At 39.0% G+C, this 16,951-nt stretch overlaps 1 protein-coding gene across 1 annotated transcript in view; it reads right to left on the minus strand.

The window, feature by feature from the left end:
• Positions 1-4,072: 4,072 nt before the first annotated feature.
• LOC139738359 (cilia- and flagella-associated protein 221-like) overlaps positions 4,073-16,951 on the minus strand; it is a 38,537-nt gene continuing 25,658 nt past the window's right edge. Inside the window, exons 15-19 of the mRNA XM_071648995.1 lie at positions 7,304-7,404; positions 6,605-6,706; positions 5,694-5,819; positions 4,994-5,065; positions 4,073-4,199 (exon numbers count right to left, since the gene is read on the minus strand). Of these exons, the coding sequence (XP_071505096.1) occupies positions 4,073-4,199; positions 4,994-5,065; positions 5,694-5,819; positions 6,605-6,706; positions 7,304-7,404 (528 nt within the window). The remainder of the gene's footprint in view (positions 4,200-4,993; positions 5,066-5,693; positions 5,820-6,604; positions 6,707-7,303; positions 7,405-16,951) is intronic.

Consider the following 16,951-nt stretch of genomic DNA (forward strand, 5'->3'; position numbering starts at 1 on the left):
ATGTGTGCATATCATTTCTTCTCTTTTTTTCTTTCGAAGTGAATGTTCATCAAACCTACTCATGTGATCCGATGTTTGATGAAAGAGTATTCTGTTGCACAGTAGACATCATTTTGATGTTTTGGGGGACTGTAAGCTTGTGAAGATGTAAAACGATATGACAGTATGATTTCAGAACCAGGTGGGTGGTCACAACTGACTCTTCTGGTTTGTAATCGACTTTAGGTCATACAGTTTACTTGCAACTGAACGTGCAGTTGTATGCACTGCTGTCTGCAAAATAATGTGTTAACTGATCACATCTGGGGGTGATTTCCCTGTTGGATCGCTGTATTAGGGGACTGTTATTCACAGCCTGTGATCATGTCTGTGATATCACAACAGTCATCTTACTGGTAATACTTGTCAGGGTCTACATACAATTTGGGTGCATATCTTCTTCAGCCAAGGCTTGTCAATGAGTGCCTTGGCATCCCTTACGTGAAGTCTCAAGCATAAACATGGTTGATTTTTTTTCCTCTCTCTCTCTCTCTCTTTTTTTTTTTTTTTGGGGGGGGGGAGGTTGTTCTTTCTTTGACTGTGGCACTTTTTCTTCCTGTATAGTAAGGCTCTGTGTGAGAACTTTGATGGCCGTAAATTGTTTGAGAACTGTATGAATTTTGGAACGTCATGTTTATTTCAGTGTGCAGGAAGGGAAAGTCTGAAGTTTACGGTTGTCATGGTCATTATTGAGCAGGAGCGTGTGAACTATTATATCCATCAGCAAGGACGGGTATTGAATTTGTTTGGAGTGTTGCTGCCCTCACAGAATTTGTGAGCAGATATTATTTTGTGTCACCCCCAGATGGAAGCATCCCAGATTCGTGATGAATTTGCGTTATGTATTTGCCAGAAAGTTAGTTTTGCATGCTTCCTTTATTCATGCTGTTGATTGAATAGTTATTTCTTATTCCCTTATCTTTTACTCCCTTGTCTATCGAGACAAGAAGAATTTCTGGGTATTTTATATACGGAAAAGACGACTCCAAGATGTGTACGATCTCTGAAAAAGTTCTGCTTTTTCGTTTTCCAAAGCAAGTGTGTGCAAGCATATTTTCAGGCATTATGCAAATGTATAGTAGTGGATACATTATGTAAATTGCACTGAGTGTATTTATCATATCTATTTAAGAAGCTGATAGATTGTGTAGTCATAATGATAACTTATATTTCTCTGTTATTTCTCATGTGTTGTATAGGTATTATTCTATGTTAATAGGGAGATGGTATATGCATTGGATGAGTTGAAGAAAAAAAAAAGAATTTTAAATGGCATCTTGTGAGAATAAATAGAAGAAAAACATTATCTGTTTGGCTGTGAAACATGAAATTAAGCTTTGATTTACCTGTCCTGTAATGCTGAGACTTAAGTATCATCCACTATACCATTTGCTTGCCATAGACCACATTCTGGTGGTTGCGGAATACTGCTGAATAAATGGAGACCAGAGTTGTGCAAAGACAATTCATAACCGGAGACTTTGTAGACTAGACCCCAGTATCACTTAATACTGCTGCTTTATTTTTATTTATTTTTTTTTTGTAAATCTTTTGTCATATACTACAAATTATGTATTAAGCAACTGCACAATCAATTGTGAATATTGTTTTTATATAGGTCATGGAGAAGTATTTCTTGAAGGGCTTGTTTTGTCTGCCTGGACCTTGAAAATATATGGGAATTCTGACTTGTGGATTTGGAGTTTATGATGTAATTATATATGTAATTTATTTTAATTTTACTGAGGAATCAAAACTTGACAGCAACCTGAAATCATTATCAAAGATAGATTATGTGCATCACGTCTGTTAAGCCATGAAAAGAAATCTGATAAAGGGGCAGTGGTTTCACCGCTTGGATGAAACGGACTTGACGTATACTGGCAATATATCAACATGTATGGAGGCCGAGGGGTATCAATTACCATCATAGGACTTGAACCATTGACAGTCAGAGCAAGGGCAAATTTTTTTCATTTCTTCTTGCATACCAACATTTTTTTTTTGGGAGGGGGGGTGGGGACAAGTCCTGGCTATGAAAAAATTAGTATGTAACTTGTTTTTTGTGGGTTTTTTCTAATTTTTTTACAGATGTATCGATATATAATTCATGTGAACTCATTGGCCTAAATAAATGTCAACGTAAGCCAACAGCATAAACCCTAAACCTTTACTGTATGCATCATGAAATTATAGCTAATTACAAACTGAAAAAAGAAACATTATTATTACTGAATCATTAAAGTTTACGAGAATGTACTTGTGTAGGCTATGTGATAGCTGTAAAGTGTCATTTTCTATCCCTTGTCCTTGTGTGTGTGTGTGTGTGTGTGTGTGTGTATGTGTGTATGTGTGTACCACTTCTGCGTAAAGAGATACTAGTCTGAAACTATATGGTCAACATCACATGGATGCAAAACTTGACCAGGGTATGCCATACCATAAACTTCATATCTTTTTGACAATACATGCACTCAAAATCAAGCACAGTCACAGGTGTGTTTTTGTTTCTTGGATTTGTATTTACCAGGGTATATTACAGTTGATCTTTATTCCAACAACATGTGAGAAATGATGCTATACAATGAATACAAACAGGGTGAAATGAAAACTGGTCCAAATTCACAAAGGTAGTATGAATCAAATCCCACATTAAACTTAAGCCCATGGACAGAAACAAGGCAGAAACAGGCATACGGTCCTGTATCCTCAATTATGCTGATGATAGCACATGTTCTTTAGTGGATGTCTTTTGGTTGTCCTACTGTCAAAATTTGCATGATGCATAGACTATATATAAGCTACCTTGGTGAATTCCAGGGTATGTGTTCACAAATCTTCATTTTCCTCAAATATTTTTCCATGTCAATGTCACATGTACACTTAAATGATCACTCGTTTTGCTGTAAGTGAAGAGAACTGATCCATCAAAGTTAGGACTGAAATGACACATATCTGTGAGTCCCAAAGAAATGGAGGCCCGGTGCAAACTGATTGGAATTCTTTTCAACATAGAACAGCAAATGTCTGAAAGCTTGACAAGAGCCTGTAAGATAATGTTAATAGTTCTTTATAAATAATACATATTCACATTTCATACATTATGTACAATATACACCAGAAAACATTCAAAGAAAGAAAAAATGCCAGTAAAATTTCAAGTACAAAAACTTCCATTTGAAAAAAGTCTCTAACCTGTATCATGATGTCGAAAAATGGACGGAATGTTTCATTCAGCTGAAATGTATGAAGGGCCAGTATTTTTTCTCCTTTCTTTTAACTGAAACACTAGTACCGTTACGTACACACAGCCATTGGTACACAGCCCCATCAAAGTACAGTGTGGCTGACAATAGACAGTACAAGGCCTATATGTTTCAACAAGATAAAATCATTCATGCTCATTTCATCGTTCATCTGAGAACTATCAGATCAAATAGATATCTGGTACATGAAAAAAAAAGACTATATTGATATTTGGAATGGGAGAAACGCTGGTGTTTTATTGAACTTTCTGCCAAATAAAATTTGGAAAATGATCTTTATTCTTTGCTCTCAAAGAATCTGTATCCTGAATGAATGAAATAAAAACATGAGATCAAGATTTTTGTAGCAAAAGTCTAATGAGCCTAATGATTCACCAAAAGCTATTGAGTAATATTCGATGACCATGATAAAGATGGAGCATATGTCACTTTCATGAAAACTCAAAGAGGAAGTCATTGCAATAAATCTGCACATCATATGTATCAGTGTATGTCTTCACATATTTGACTTGTTTCTTCCACATTGGTCATTGTAATGGTGCGGAAACCAGTCAGGTGTACATATTCGTCAGCACTGGGACTTGCAAACACTCTCCCAGGGGGCAGATAGATCACGGCACAGCTTGCCGTCCACAGTGACCAGTCCCGCGACGCAGAAAGATTGCTTGAAAAGCTACCTCAGCCTCAGCTGATGCAATGTTACTTTAGAGAGGAGTGCCCCCTCATTAGACAGATGAAAGAGAGGGTGATGGAGTCGAGGGATGCAGTCAGTGCAGAATGAGGTCAGGGTCGTTGGTGAGCGTGTTCACGTGGGAGACGCGTTCCTGGATCTTCTCTCCCAGCCGGTTGTATCGCTTCTTGAGGAAGACTTCAAGCTCACTTTCCCTCTTTTCTCTGTAAAACAGACAAACAAACAAAATTAAGTTTGATTTGGATTCAATTCATCGATTCAAACGATACTAAAGGTAATTATCGTTAAGGAAATTTTATTTTCGTACAGTGTTTTTCACGTAGAAGATGCATTGCGACAACTAAAAAGATGTATTCATTGACTCCATAACGGACAAAAACAACAGACTCCAAAGCAACTGGATAGCCATTCATAAAGCCAACAAATCTAAAGCATGTTAGCATCTGAGCAGGATACACACTAAAAGTACATATAAATATGAATATACTGAAATACAGGATGAAAAGGCATGTACTCGGATTTTGGAAGGACTTTGCAGATGACACACATGCAGCACATTTTCATAGCATGTACACATGGCATGATGCTGTGTTTTTTTCCTCATGTTACATGCTATGTGCAGTACGTGTACCGATGACTAAAAAAAAACAGCACAATGTTGACTGCGATGTGCTTTGTTCACTTAGTCTAATATCAAAAGGCTAGAACATCCTATCATACCACATTCTGTTACATACTGCCTCATTTAGATAAAGGAGAGAAAATTGTAATGACTATAGTCAATCTTGCCTAAGTCAAATCTATTTGGACTGAAGAAATAGCTTTGACATAGAGAAAATTTTACTTATGATGGATTAAAATCAATAGAATATGAAAGGGAGGACTTGAAAAGACTGTCGACTTAGGTTGACTGTACCACTAATTACATCACACTTTTTTATCATCTTCAGAACGAAGAAAGAATGACTGCCACAGAAAAAGAAATATAGTAACTCACCTTGGGACTGGTCCATTGCTCGAGACAGGGTTGTTGTGTGTGGGGAGCTTGGTGCCAAATGGAAACTCTTCACTGTAATGACAACAGAGAAATCAGTCATCCTTACCTTCAGAATACAAACATATTTGTTTTCAGCACTTCTTTTTCCAATACTGAGACTCTTTTGCTAGTGAAGTTGTGGTTGATAAAAGCAAGTCAAAAACTAGAACATAACTCAACTTTCGATCAACTAAGATCCATGTAAGAATCAAGACTAGCTCTTGAGTTTTCCATTTCAATTTGAATGTGATTCTCCATTCACAAAGGCTGAGTTCATCAAGGTACAGGTACTTGCATTTGTATACATATCGTTGGACATTCATAACTGACATAAACTGCTGTACAGTAACATCACAACCTTCTCGTTTTTCTAGTGTACACACTGTGTGTCACATGTAAATGTGACCGATACTCCTTGGTATTTTTTTTTTCAGTTGGCATTCAACCAATGAAGCTTCCATCGTACACTACCTACACAAAGCATAAAACAATCAAGCTAAAGATGTGTCACACTAAATCATTCATCACTTGAGGTACGCCCCAGGTGACTAGCAATAGTCAGCTAACCTAAGAGTATCAACCAGGCACATCACGCCATATGAGAAGAAGTACTCATACTTAGAAGACAACTTGGTGCACTAAGTAAATCTTGCAGACTCACCTATCAGGTGTTTGTTGCACCTCTGGTGTCTGTGGTGCATTGATCAAGGGGAATTCTGCATTCACCATGCTGGGGGTCAAGGTTACTTCTGGAATCACTTCTTTGGTCTCTGGTTCCTCACCATCCCTAGAAATGTCAATAACAACAAAAATCATCTCACCGTTCACCACAAAACTGTAGCTTCACCAGAAGTGTATATTCATGGTCTGGCATATGCCATTAATTCCAGTACAGCTGGAATGAAAAACAAACAGCTTGCCTGGGATGTACAGAACATGTGCAGAGCTAGAGTCTGAATCGGTGTTAATGCTGTGCATACAGTGTACAAATCTACGTGGTGATACAGACGACATGGCATTGGCATTTAAGATCCTCCCTCTACCACTCTTTTACGTAATTTATCAATAATATTTCCTGAGGCTATCAGAAATGTCCAGATGGACCATGTCTGACAGCTTCATGGAATATCGAAGTTAATTGTGGAAGAAAAATTGATGCTTTCATCTAAAAAATATCTTGATCATGCACTGCTCTGCTTTGTCTTCACTCCAACCACCACTAAATACTATGATTAGAATAGGTGATTTACCAAACTTGACCACGCTACAAACTTGCAAAGCAGTGAGCATCTTCAGTATGACATAACACATAATTTCTTTGACTGTACACAGAAAAGATATTAGGGTAGAGGAGAATTTTCTACACATGCAAAATTTCTGGAAGAGATCTGACAGACTTTCGAGTGTACTAAAAGAATAGAATAAGGTACAGGAGTGATTTCTATACATTCTAACATATGAAAGAGATCTAACTGAATATAAGAAAGAATATATTTATATCATCTACCAATACACTTCACTTTTAATGGTTTATCTTTGCCTAACGAGTGGTGAAGTAGACGTCATACTCACGAGTCATCAGAGAGGACGATATTCTCCCTGTCGGCTTCAGGGAGACCATCCAAGAGTGGTGGAACAGAGTCTGGTAGCAGGTCGGTGCCAAATGTGTCAGTCCTGAATTTGGATGACAGAATACGTAGTGAATTACAGTCAAACTCCAGGATCATACCTCATGAAACTTTAATTCTATGATCAACAGGCCTTTGCATTTTGAATATTATGCTCTCTTCTTTTTTATATTTTGTACAGATGGGGTCCAATTTACAAAAAGAGTTCCGAAGTCAGGACAAGTGCTCAGATATTAATCAGAGCACTTGATAAGCTAGAGCACTAGTTAAATTTACCTACACATCATTATCTATCTTACCAATGCTTAAAACTAAACTCTATCTGGTTGATGTCTCGCACAAACATAACTTGACAGCAGCTACAATATAGCTTGGGTATTATGCACAAGTTCAAATTATATGCATACAAGAAATTATATTTCTGCCTCCAAAATGAGTACATATAAATGGAAGCAGCTGATAAACAAGATACCAAAGAACAAACTAGGGAGGCATAGCATGCGGAAGCAGCTTTTGCGATCAAGGTACTGCTGTACAGGTAACAAGGTTCCTATACAAGTAATATAAATTCTTCCCCATCAAGACTATGTATTTCACACATAAGAAATGCTCAGTTCAAAAAGATAGAGAAGCTCAGACTCACCATCGGGGGACCCAGACATTGGTGAGAGTCGGAGTGTTGGCCAGGGACACCAAGCCTTGTGAGGGAAACTTCTTCCACGCCATCACACCCTTGATCACGTCCTGAAAAGAAAATCAAATTGATCACACTTGCATCTCCTCCTGCTGTGTGTGGGCTACCATTAGGTGACTGCTAATTATTGTGGAGGATCATAAAATTATATACACTATCAATGCAGGTAGGGAAGCTAATGAAAAAAAGGCAGTAAATCCTCACACACAATGCAGAGACTTATCATCTCTAATGGATAACTTTGATCCTATGAATTTGTGAATAGCACCTGACTTGCGAAATTCGCAAAAAATAGAAATCCCTTGAAATATGTGGTATATACCGTATTCAAATTGATGTGAACGAATTGAGTAAAATCAAACTGGCATCCAAATCCAAATCCAATTGCTGTGTGCAGATAACATTGTACTGCACTGCTCTCTCACAGGGTCCTGCAATTCTCTTTCTTCCTTTCTTTTTTACCCTGACATGACCACATACCATTTAATAAAACTGGGTCAAGAGGTGCACTGTGAATAAATCATCTTGTTAGAGGACGAATGCACTAACTACAATTTCAACCCATCGCCTCTTGTTCGGATATCCTGAGTCTTATTCACTACTACATGTGCTCCCACAAACAGTACACTATACTGTAAAACTTGCCCCTTTCTGATTACTTGTAAACAATTCGTTTGCTGGACGTTGTCTATTTCATCACAGTAAGGTTGAATGTCGTGTAAACAAGGGCGTACCGAGGGGGGGTGTTTTGGGTGTTCAAACACCCCCCTTTGCCAAAAGGGGGGTGTTTAAGGTGTTCAAACACCCCCCTTGGGCAAAAGGGAGGTGTTTGAGCTATTCAACACCCCTCTTCAGCAATGCTTAGATGTTGACAAATGAAACAAAAGCTGTCTTTACCGCTTTTATTTCCGTTTTGAATTCCGCCTTTCCTTTCTTTTGCGTTCATTTTCTCTCTCTCTCTCTCTCTCTTCCTTGTTTTTATGTTTGTGTGGATGATGATACATTATGGAGTTACATGATATTATACACACTAAAGAACTCGTGTACAGTACGTGTTAATACTACGTTACTGCACCGCGCGCGAAGCTGACGCGCAAACAGTAGACATTCCCGATCCCTGCTTTGCTTTCTGACCGAATCGCGAAGATACATTGCGATAATGTTCACCGTTTACCGGTATTATACTGTACTCGGTACCGTAAATTGTGTATGATGCATAATATTATGTGTGTACAATGCATGCTGCGCTGCAGCCTATTATAGGCACATTGCATGCTAAGTCAGTAGTATTAACTACCAACAGTGGCGTATCTAGGGGGGGGGGGGGGGGCAAGGGGGCACGTGAAAAAAGAAGAAGAAGAAGAAGAAAAAAAAAAACCTCGCCCGGACGGGGGGAAGGAGAATGGGGAGGGGGGGGGGGGGGGGCAGAAAACCAAATCAAACAAGATAAAAACAAAACATGAATTCCATGTTTTGTAACGCTGAAATATAAAAATTTTCGGCTCGCTCGCTGCGCCCGCTCGCCAAAATTTATCCAAAAAAAAAAAGTAAGAAGAGCAAAACGTAATGATGACGTGGAAATATAAAAATTTCGGCTCACTCACTGGTAGTAATTCAGAGTACTTTTCCAAGTCCTTAGTTTGTTGGCATAAATCGTTATCTATGAAGCTGTCACTATATCTTGATTAGAATTTGTAAGATTTAACAACCAAAAAATGACAAGAATTCCAGGTTTTGTAAGGTGAAATACAAAAATTGTCAGCTCGCTCGCTGCGCTCGCTCGCCAAAATTTATCAAAATTTATCAGATTTTATATCACCCTAAAAAAAAAACCTTTTAAGTGCTCGAAAAAGCATATCAAGTGGACTTTTTTTAAGTCCCTACCGGGATGGGATTGGGGTTGAACACTGTTGGTATAAATCGTTATCTATAAGACCGTCACTATATCTTGATTAGAATGGTCATTCGAAGATTTAATAACCAAAAATGACAAGAATTCCATGTTTTGTAAGCTGAAATACAAAAATTTTCGGCTCGCTCGCTGCACTCGCTCGCCAAAATTCTTCAATATCTATTACATTTAAAACACCCTCATAAGACCCCTTCTATAAGTGCTTGAAAAAGCACATCATGTGAACTTTTTTTTAAGTCCCTACCGGGATGGGGTTGGACACTGTTGGTACAAATCGTTATCTATAAGGCCGTCACTATGATTAGATTGTAATTCGAAGATTTGATAACCAAAAATGACAAGAATTCCATGTTATGTATAAAGCTGAAATATAAAAATTTTCGGCTCGCTTGCTGCGCTCGCTCGCCAAAACACAACAAAATTTAGGGTTGCCTATTTACATTTAAATCACCCTCAAAAGACCCCTCTTAAGTGCTTCAAAAAGCATATCATGAGGACTTTTTTTAAGTCCCTACCGGGATGGGGTTGGGGTTGAACACTTTTTCAGAAATTAGGGGCGCAATTTTCGCGCTTGCCACGGGCGCCGTTTTCCCTAGATACGCCACTGACTACCAAGTAAAGTCAGTATAGTGGCCTACTGGAAGCAGCAAGCTCTGGAAGCTCTGGGAGTAGCAAGTTACTTGCTACTCAATGTAATTAGTAATAGCACATGGACTTGGTAATCTTTAGTAATAGTAGATATGAATTTTTTCAATGACTGAAAGTTAAAACTGAAAAATAACTGAGTGTGAGTCTATATCACTACAAATTGTGGTTGGATGACTTTATTGCGTCTAAAATTCATTAGATATCTAGGTCTAGGAACAGTGGCGTAACTACGGGGCATGGAGGGGGGGCACGTGCCCCCCCCCCCCCCCCCATCCGCTGATTAAAAAAAAAAGAAAAAAAAGAAAAAAAAAGAAAAAAAAGAAAAAAAAACCTACGAAAATTCAAAGGTTAGTAAACTGCTTTTGAAATCGACATGAAAGGATGATCAAGAAAAAACGATATTTTTTCTAAGATTTCTTTTAACCATATTATAATTAAAGAGGTATAACATTGTTCAAAAAGCCCGGAGACGACAAAAGATTGTGATTCAGCGTGATTCCTGCCAGGTTGGCATTTTGAATACAAGCAGGATGTGCGCAGTGTACTCAGAATATCGGAATGGCAAAAAGAGTCGCTGCAATGTTGCGCAATGTTTGATAGGTTGTACACATTTACTATCAAAGCTTGATCATTGATTTTGCAGTGTTGCTTTACATACTAGTCTATACTAAAATGCCTTGCATTGCCAATAATAAGACTTGACCTTGGCTATTTCCTAACTTTTCCATCTATATGATGTTTATAAACACAAACAAATTAGGGGATGCTCTATATAAAGTGCAGATTTTGGACATCCTTCTCCCGCTTGGTCACTTCGACGCCCCCTCGCTGGTCATACCTCCCCCAATCATGAACATAAACCGACACCCTTGACTACCAGTGGCGGATCCAGGGGGCGCACCGGGCGCCCCCTCCCTCCAATGCGAAAAAAATATACATGTAGCTACAAACGACAGTTTTTGGACGGTAAAAATGTCAAAATTTTCAAGCTCGCTCGCTTCGCTCGCTCGCATTTAACCGTTAATGCCATTCTCCTGATGTTACTGCCAGTAATTGCAGCAGTTGCGCCCGGTGCGCCCCCCCCCCCCGAATTTCCAAGCGAAAAAATATAGCTACAAACGGCAGTTTGGGGACTGTAAAATGCCAAAATTTTCAAGCTCGCTCGCTTTGCTCGCTCTCATTTAATCGTTATGCAATTCTCCTGACTGTGCTGTCAGTAATTGCCAGCAGTTGCGCCCGGTGCGCCCCCCCCCCCCCCCCGAATTTCCAAAGCGAAAAAATATAGCTACAAACGGCAGTTTGGGGGACTGTAAAATGCCAAAATTTTCAAGCTCGCTCGCTTTGCTCGCTCTCATTTAATCGTTATGCAATTCTCCTGATGTTACTGCCAGTAATTGCCAGCAGTTGCGCCCGGTGCGCCCCCCCCCCCCCCCGAATTTCCAAAGCGAAAAAATATAGCTACAAACGGCAGTTTGGGGACTGTAAAATGTCAAAATTTTCAAGCTCGCTCGCTTTGCTCGCTCTCATTTAATCGTTATGCAATTCTCCTGATGTTGCTGTCAGTAATTGCCAGCAGTTGCGCCCGGTGCGCCCCCTCCCCTTAATTTCTAAAGCGAAAAAATTAGCTACAAACGGCAGTTTGGGGACTGTAAAATGTCAAAATTTTCAAGCTCGCTCGCATTTTATCATCATGCAATTCTCCTGATGTTGCTGTCAGTAATTGCCAGCAGTTGCTGCCCGGTGCGCCCCTCCCCTTAATTTCTAAGGCGAAAAATATAGCTACCAAACGGTAGTTTGGGGACTGTAAATGTCAAAATTTTCAAGCTCGCTTGCTTCGCTCGCTCGCATTTAATCGTTATGCAATTCTCCTGATGTTGCTGTCAGTAATTGCCAGCAGTTGCGCCCGGTGCGCCCCCATCCCCTTTATTTCTAAAGCGACAAAATATAGCTACAAACGGCAGTTTGAGGACTGTAAAAATGTCAAAATTTTCAAGCTCGCTCGCTTCGCTCGCTCGCATTTAATCGTTATATGCAATTCTCCTAATGTTGCTGTCAGTAATTGCCAGCAGTAGCGCCCGGTGCGCCCCCTCCCCTTAATTTCTAAAGCGACAAAATATAGCTACAAACGGCAGTTTGAGGACTGTAAAATGTCAAAATTTTCAAGCTCGCTCGCTTCGCTCGCTCGCATTTAATCGTTATATGCAATTCTCCTAATGTTGCTGTCAGTAATTGCCAGCAGTAGCTTCCGGTGCGCCCCCTCCCCTTAATTTCTAAAGCGAAAAAAATTAGCTACAAACGGCAATTTGGGGACTGTAAAATGTCAAAATTTTCAAGCTCGCTCGCTTTGCTCGCTCGCATTTTATCGTTATGCAATTGTCCTGATGTTGCTGTCAGTAATTACCAGCAGTTGCGCCCGGTGCGCCCCCTCCCCTTAATTTCTAAGGCGAAAAAATATAGCTACAAACGGTAGTTTGGGGACTGTAAAATGTCAAAATTTTCAAGCTCGCTTGCTTCGCTCGCTCGCATTTAATCGTTATGCAATTCTCCTGATGTTGCTGTCAGTAATTGCCAGCAGTTGCGCCCGGTGCGCCCCCTCCCCTTAATTTCTAAAGCGACAAAATATATATCACTGCAAAAAATGCGGTGTTAAAAGTGTAACACCAACCGGGTGTCAAACTGTGGGTGTTAAATTTGGTGTTAAATTGACACAATTTGACACCCTTCGGTGTTAATTTAACACCAACATACTCTCATTCATTGGGTGTTAGATTCTCGGTGTTAAAATGACACCCAAGTGGTGTTATAGTTTTGTCATGAAAAGGGGGTTTTCACTAATAACACCGTATCGGTGTTAGTTGTCCACCAGAGAAAGTCACGTGTTCGCAGTCCGATGATCTCATTGGTTACACATGGCAATGCCTGAAATTTGTTGCTGTGGCGCGGAGTCGTCAACGTCTGTCATCGCGATAGTCAGGTTTTCGATGTCGTCTGGGGCTAAAAATGACATTGAATCTATGATGGTGACTTTGCTAAGTCTGTCAGCGGGGATAAGTATCTTTTAAGGTAATTATTTCCTGTACCAGTTATTTTCTATCATAAACGATGTGCATGATTTTCACGGATTTCATCGCATATTATAGACAACTTTGTCTTAGCACGCACATAATACTATAGTATACTATGTAGCGCAGCATACTAAGTACATGTACCCTATAGTGTTTGCCATACATAATAGGCCATAACACCAACGCGCTGCGCGATGCATTGAGTCCGAATTTCGCTGAGGGTTCCTTTGTCCAATAATTGCATTTTAAAAATATCATCAAATTTTAAATATAAAAGGTTCCGTGGCATTTTGTATTGTTATTGATGTAGTTTTCTTACCTCTGAGGCTCTGGTGCGGATCTTTATTAGCGCGCAAATCATTACCCGCTACTGACGTGCACGAAGACGAAGTTCGAACAATGTTCAAGTGTACGTACATGTTCGTAGGTTTGTACATGTTCGTAGGTATACTGGTAGGCCTCTAGGCCTACTATATTTTTTGTAGGGCCTACTGTAACTGTTCTAGGTCCAAACTGTTAGGTTTAGATTAGTACTACTACTAGGTACTAGTAGCAAATATCGCTCTAAAAAGAGCGTAAATACCCGATTAAAGGGGCTGGGTGGGGGGTTCTCCCGACCCGATTTTTGTTTATCACAACAGGTTACGTGATGTTTTCAGTAGCTACACGTAGGAACGTAGGGGCCTATATAGGACGCTAGTGTTTGCGCGTGGATCTTACGTTAGAATCTACTAACTAGTTTCTAATATGAGTAGTACTACTATTTATGAGTTTGCTAACCGCTTACAAATTTAAGAATATGCTCTTATGAAGTTGATGACGTCACATGCATGTAAAACCGGTATTTCCACCGAGTCCATGTTAAGACTCTAGACTCTAGATCTAATTGTAAGGTGCGAGTTCAAGGGTAGCGAGAAACAGAATCACAGCCCATATTAATAACTGGCAGTTGTTCTCTGTCTGAGAACTGATCCTAAATTTCACAAATGAGTCAAAATGGAATACATGTATCATCGCTTTTTTCATGATTCAGGTGAGGGAATATACGTCTACTTTGATGGTAGTTGTTGAAATAATCTCTTGAAAAAAAAAATCCCTTCTGGAATATGCCTCTTCCCCATACTTATGTTATTGCCACACTTAATGATATTGGCAATAGTGCACTTGAGAATCTTGAAAATGACAGAATTGCAAAAAGACCTTTTACTTGTATTATCTATCTAAAAAACCTTGAAAATGAGAGTAGATCAATTGCAAAATGGCATTTGATTTTTCCATTTCTCCTCAAATAATATTTGCATAAATGTACACTGCATAAAGATGATGAATACCTGGAAGCAGGATATTATTGCCCCCCCCCCCCCCCCCCCCCCCCCCCCCCCCCCCGGTGGCTAATTAAAACGAACTTGAAATTATGAGCATATCTCAAGTAGGTATATATAATAGAATCACCGACTGAATTAATCTGAAGCCACCTGAACAAAACCCTTTGTTTTCTGCAGTTCTGATCAAATCTTTCATGCACACAAGATAAATCTGTTTCATGCACTTGTATACAGTAAATACACTAGTGCAGTTATGTGGATGTTCAGTACTTTGAATCCTAAGCCAGTGCATCACACCTTGCGCACCAGTTTGACAGTTTGCGGACTTGTAGCCACTTGATAATTATGTATGTTCATGGTCCTTACACTTGCAGGTTGAACAGTACTTCTCACTCCTTCTCCCAGGCAACGATGCCAAGCTTTTTTGAGCAGTGGCCAGTTTTTGGTAGAAGGTCTTGTCAAGCTAGCAAGAGGAAAGCCTTCAGAAACCACAGTCAAGCTGTTGAGTTTGCTGGGAGAACACATGCGGAAAACTGATGTGGATTCATGAGACTTGGAGCAATCATCAAATAGTGTACCACCAGACCTGGTAGCAGTCAGGGTATGCACAATACTATAGGTTTTGAAAGCCCCTTTTTTATGTTCTAGATGTCTATCCATCCAATATCGTTTCTTGTGTATCATGCCGCAAGTTGAAAACAATCATCTGTGAATGAAACTTGGTAAGGCTATGTAAATCCAGGGGGCGTTCCACAAAACTTGTCATTGGTGACAACTGTTATAAGTAGCTGAAATCTTTGCATCTGACAATACATTTTATCAAACGTTTCCCTGGAGTCGATGAGGGTCATGAGGTCAATAATCAAGGGTCAGGAGCCCTTCATTATGAAAAAAAAAATGCAGGAAATATCTTGTGACTTTGATTTTTCAAAGGCAGATGAATGGATTTCACCAAACTCAATTGTAATATAAAAGTTCACAGTCACAAATCAATATGTAATGTAATTTTGTTATTTTGGAGATGCTGAAGAAATAAAGAAGAGTTTTTTTTTCTTGTTTTTTTTTAAAGAAGTCACACAACAACCCATGGGTTCATCCTACATGAAGGATCATATGTTTTACTTAATGCTCCCTGATTATGCAGTGCAATTCACTGATAATTACTGTTGATACCTGGATACTTTGTTAATGAGTCGTAGAATATATTGTATATAACATGCATTTCTTACAACACAGCATAGAATGTAAGTAACCTGCAAATCCTTCTTGTTCTCTATCTGCTTCCACCTGTGAACCAGGGCGCAAGGATTGTGCAAGATTTCTGTGGCTTTGGCTATAGACTACCTTATCCGATTTCAAAAGGTAAGTCTACATGACTATAAGGTTTGTTCAAATATGATGCGACAAACCCCCTGACATTTTTAGTGTTCAGATATGGTGCACCGAACCACGCCACTTTCATTATGTTAATGAATGCACATGACTCAAAAAAAAAATAAGATAAAGATAAACTCATGACATTGTATCTTCACTTACTTTTGAGCTTGATTGCACCATAACTTCTTGCCACTGTGTGGCAAAATATATTCCTCTTGCCTCAGTGTTTTTGTTTTGTTTTGTTGCATTTTGATCTGTTTATTTGTTTGTTTTTTACCATCTCATATCGCATTGATTTGTGCACTAAAATGTTGCCGGAGTTTGACTCATCATATCTGAACAAGCCTTTATGAGTCATTTTGGACAGGCAATTAGAACTCACAGTACTTTGGTATTCTGAAAATGAAATTGATTTTTACGAGTTTAATTGATTTTGCATTTTCTACTTTCTATGATCTGTTTTTGTATTAGAAAAGAAATTAGAGGTCAAGGGAAATTTTCTGGGTTTTTTTGTGTTGTTGGACTATGTAATTTATTAAGATCACTTGCTTTTCAATGTTTCACAGGTTAACTTTTTTTTTGGATGTTGTGAATATTTTTGCGCACTTGCCTTTGTCAGGGTTATGTCCTGATGTCGACGAGAACTTTACTCGTGAATGCTTCAAAGTCGATCCTTGAACTTTAAAGATTGTCTTCCCCATATGTAGGCTAAAATTTTGAAGTTGCTTTTTGATCAGTCACGAATAAGAGAAAAGTGATAAATTTCAAAGCTTCTTTAAGAAAAAATAGGTATAAGTGAGTTTTAATTGTGAAATTATAGTGATCTTTAAGTAAAATGGAATAAGATCCATTTATTATCCTCTGCCAAGAAGTGGTGCCTGAATTGTTATGGTTTTGAGTAGTCCATCCCTCCGTGTGTGTGATAGCTTGAAATCTGTTAAAATAATCATAAATGTGAATAAAATGTGTTAAGCCTATGTGTGACTGAGTCAATCAAATTGCATTATGGAATCGAAATAAAGGTCACAGTCAAATTTGTCTAGTTTTTATTTGTAATAGATTCATACAATGTCTGTTTGTTTTTCATTGTTTCCTTACATTTTCAGCCTGATGCTAGTTTTGATCACCACTTGAAGAGGGAAAGCAGAAGAAGATGCAGCTCTTGATGCAGCTTGCTTGCTTGAAGATCAGAAGATGCAGCTTGCTTGACAGAGGACGTCAGAAGGATAACATACATGTGTACCAATATTACTTTATTGTTGACCACTTG

This window comes from Diadema antillarum, unplaced genomic scaffold, assembly GCF_040938485.1.
Source record: "Diadema antillarum isolate AM-2024a unplaced genomic scaffold, OU_Dant_1.0 seq00000738_RagTag, whole genome shotgun sequence".
Classification (NCBI taxonomy): domain Eukaryota; kingdom Metazoa; phylum Echinodermata; class Echinoidea; order Diadematoida; family Diadematidae; genus Diadema; species Diadema antillarum.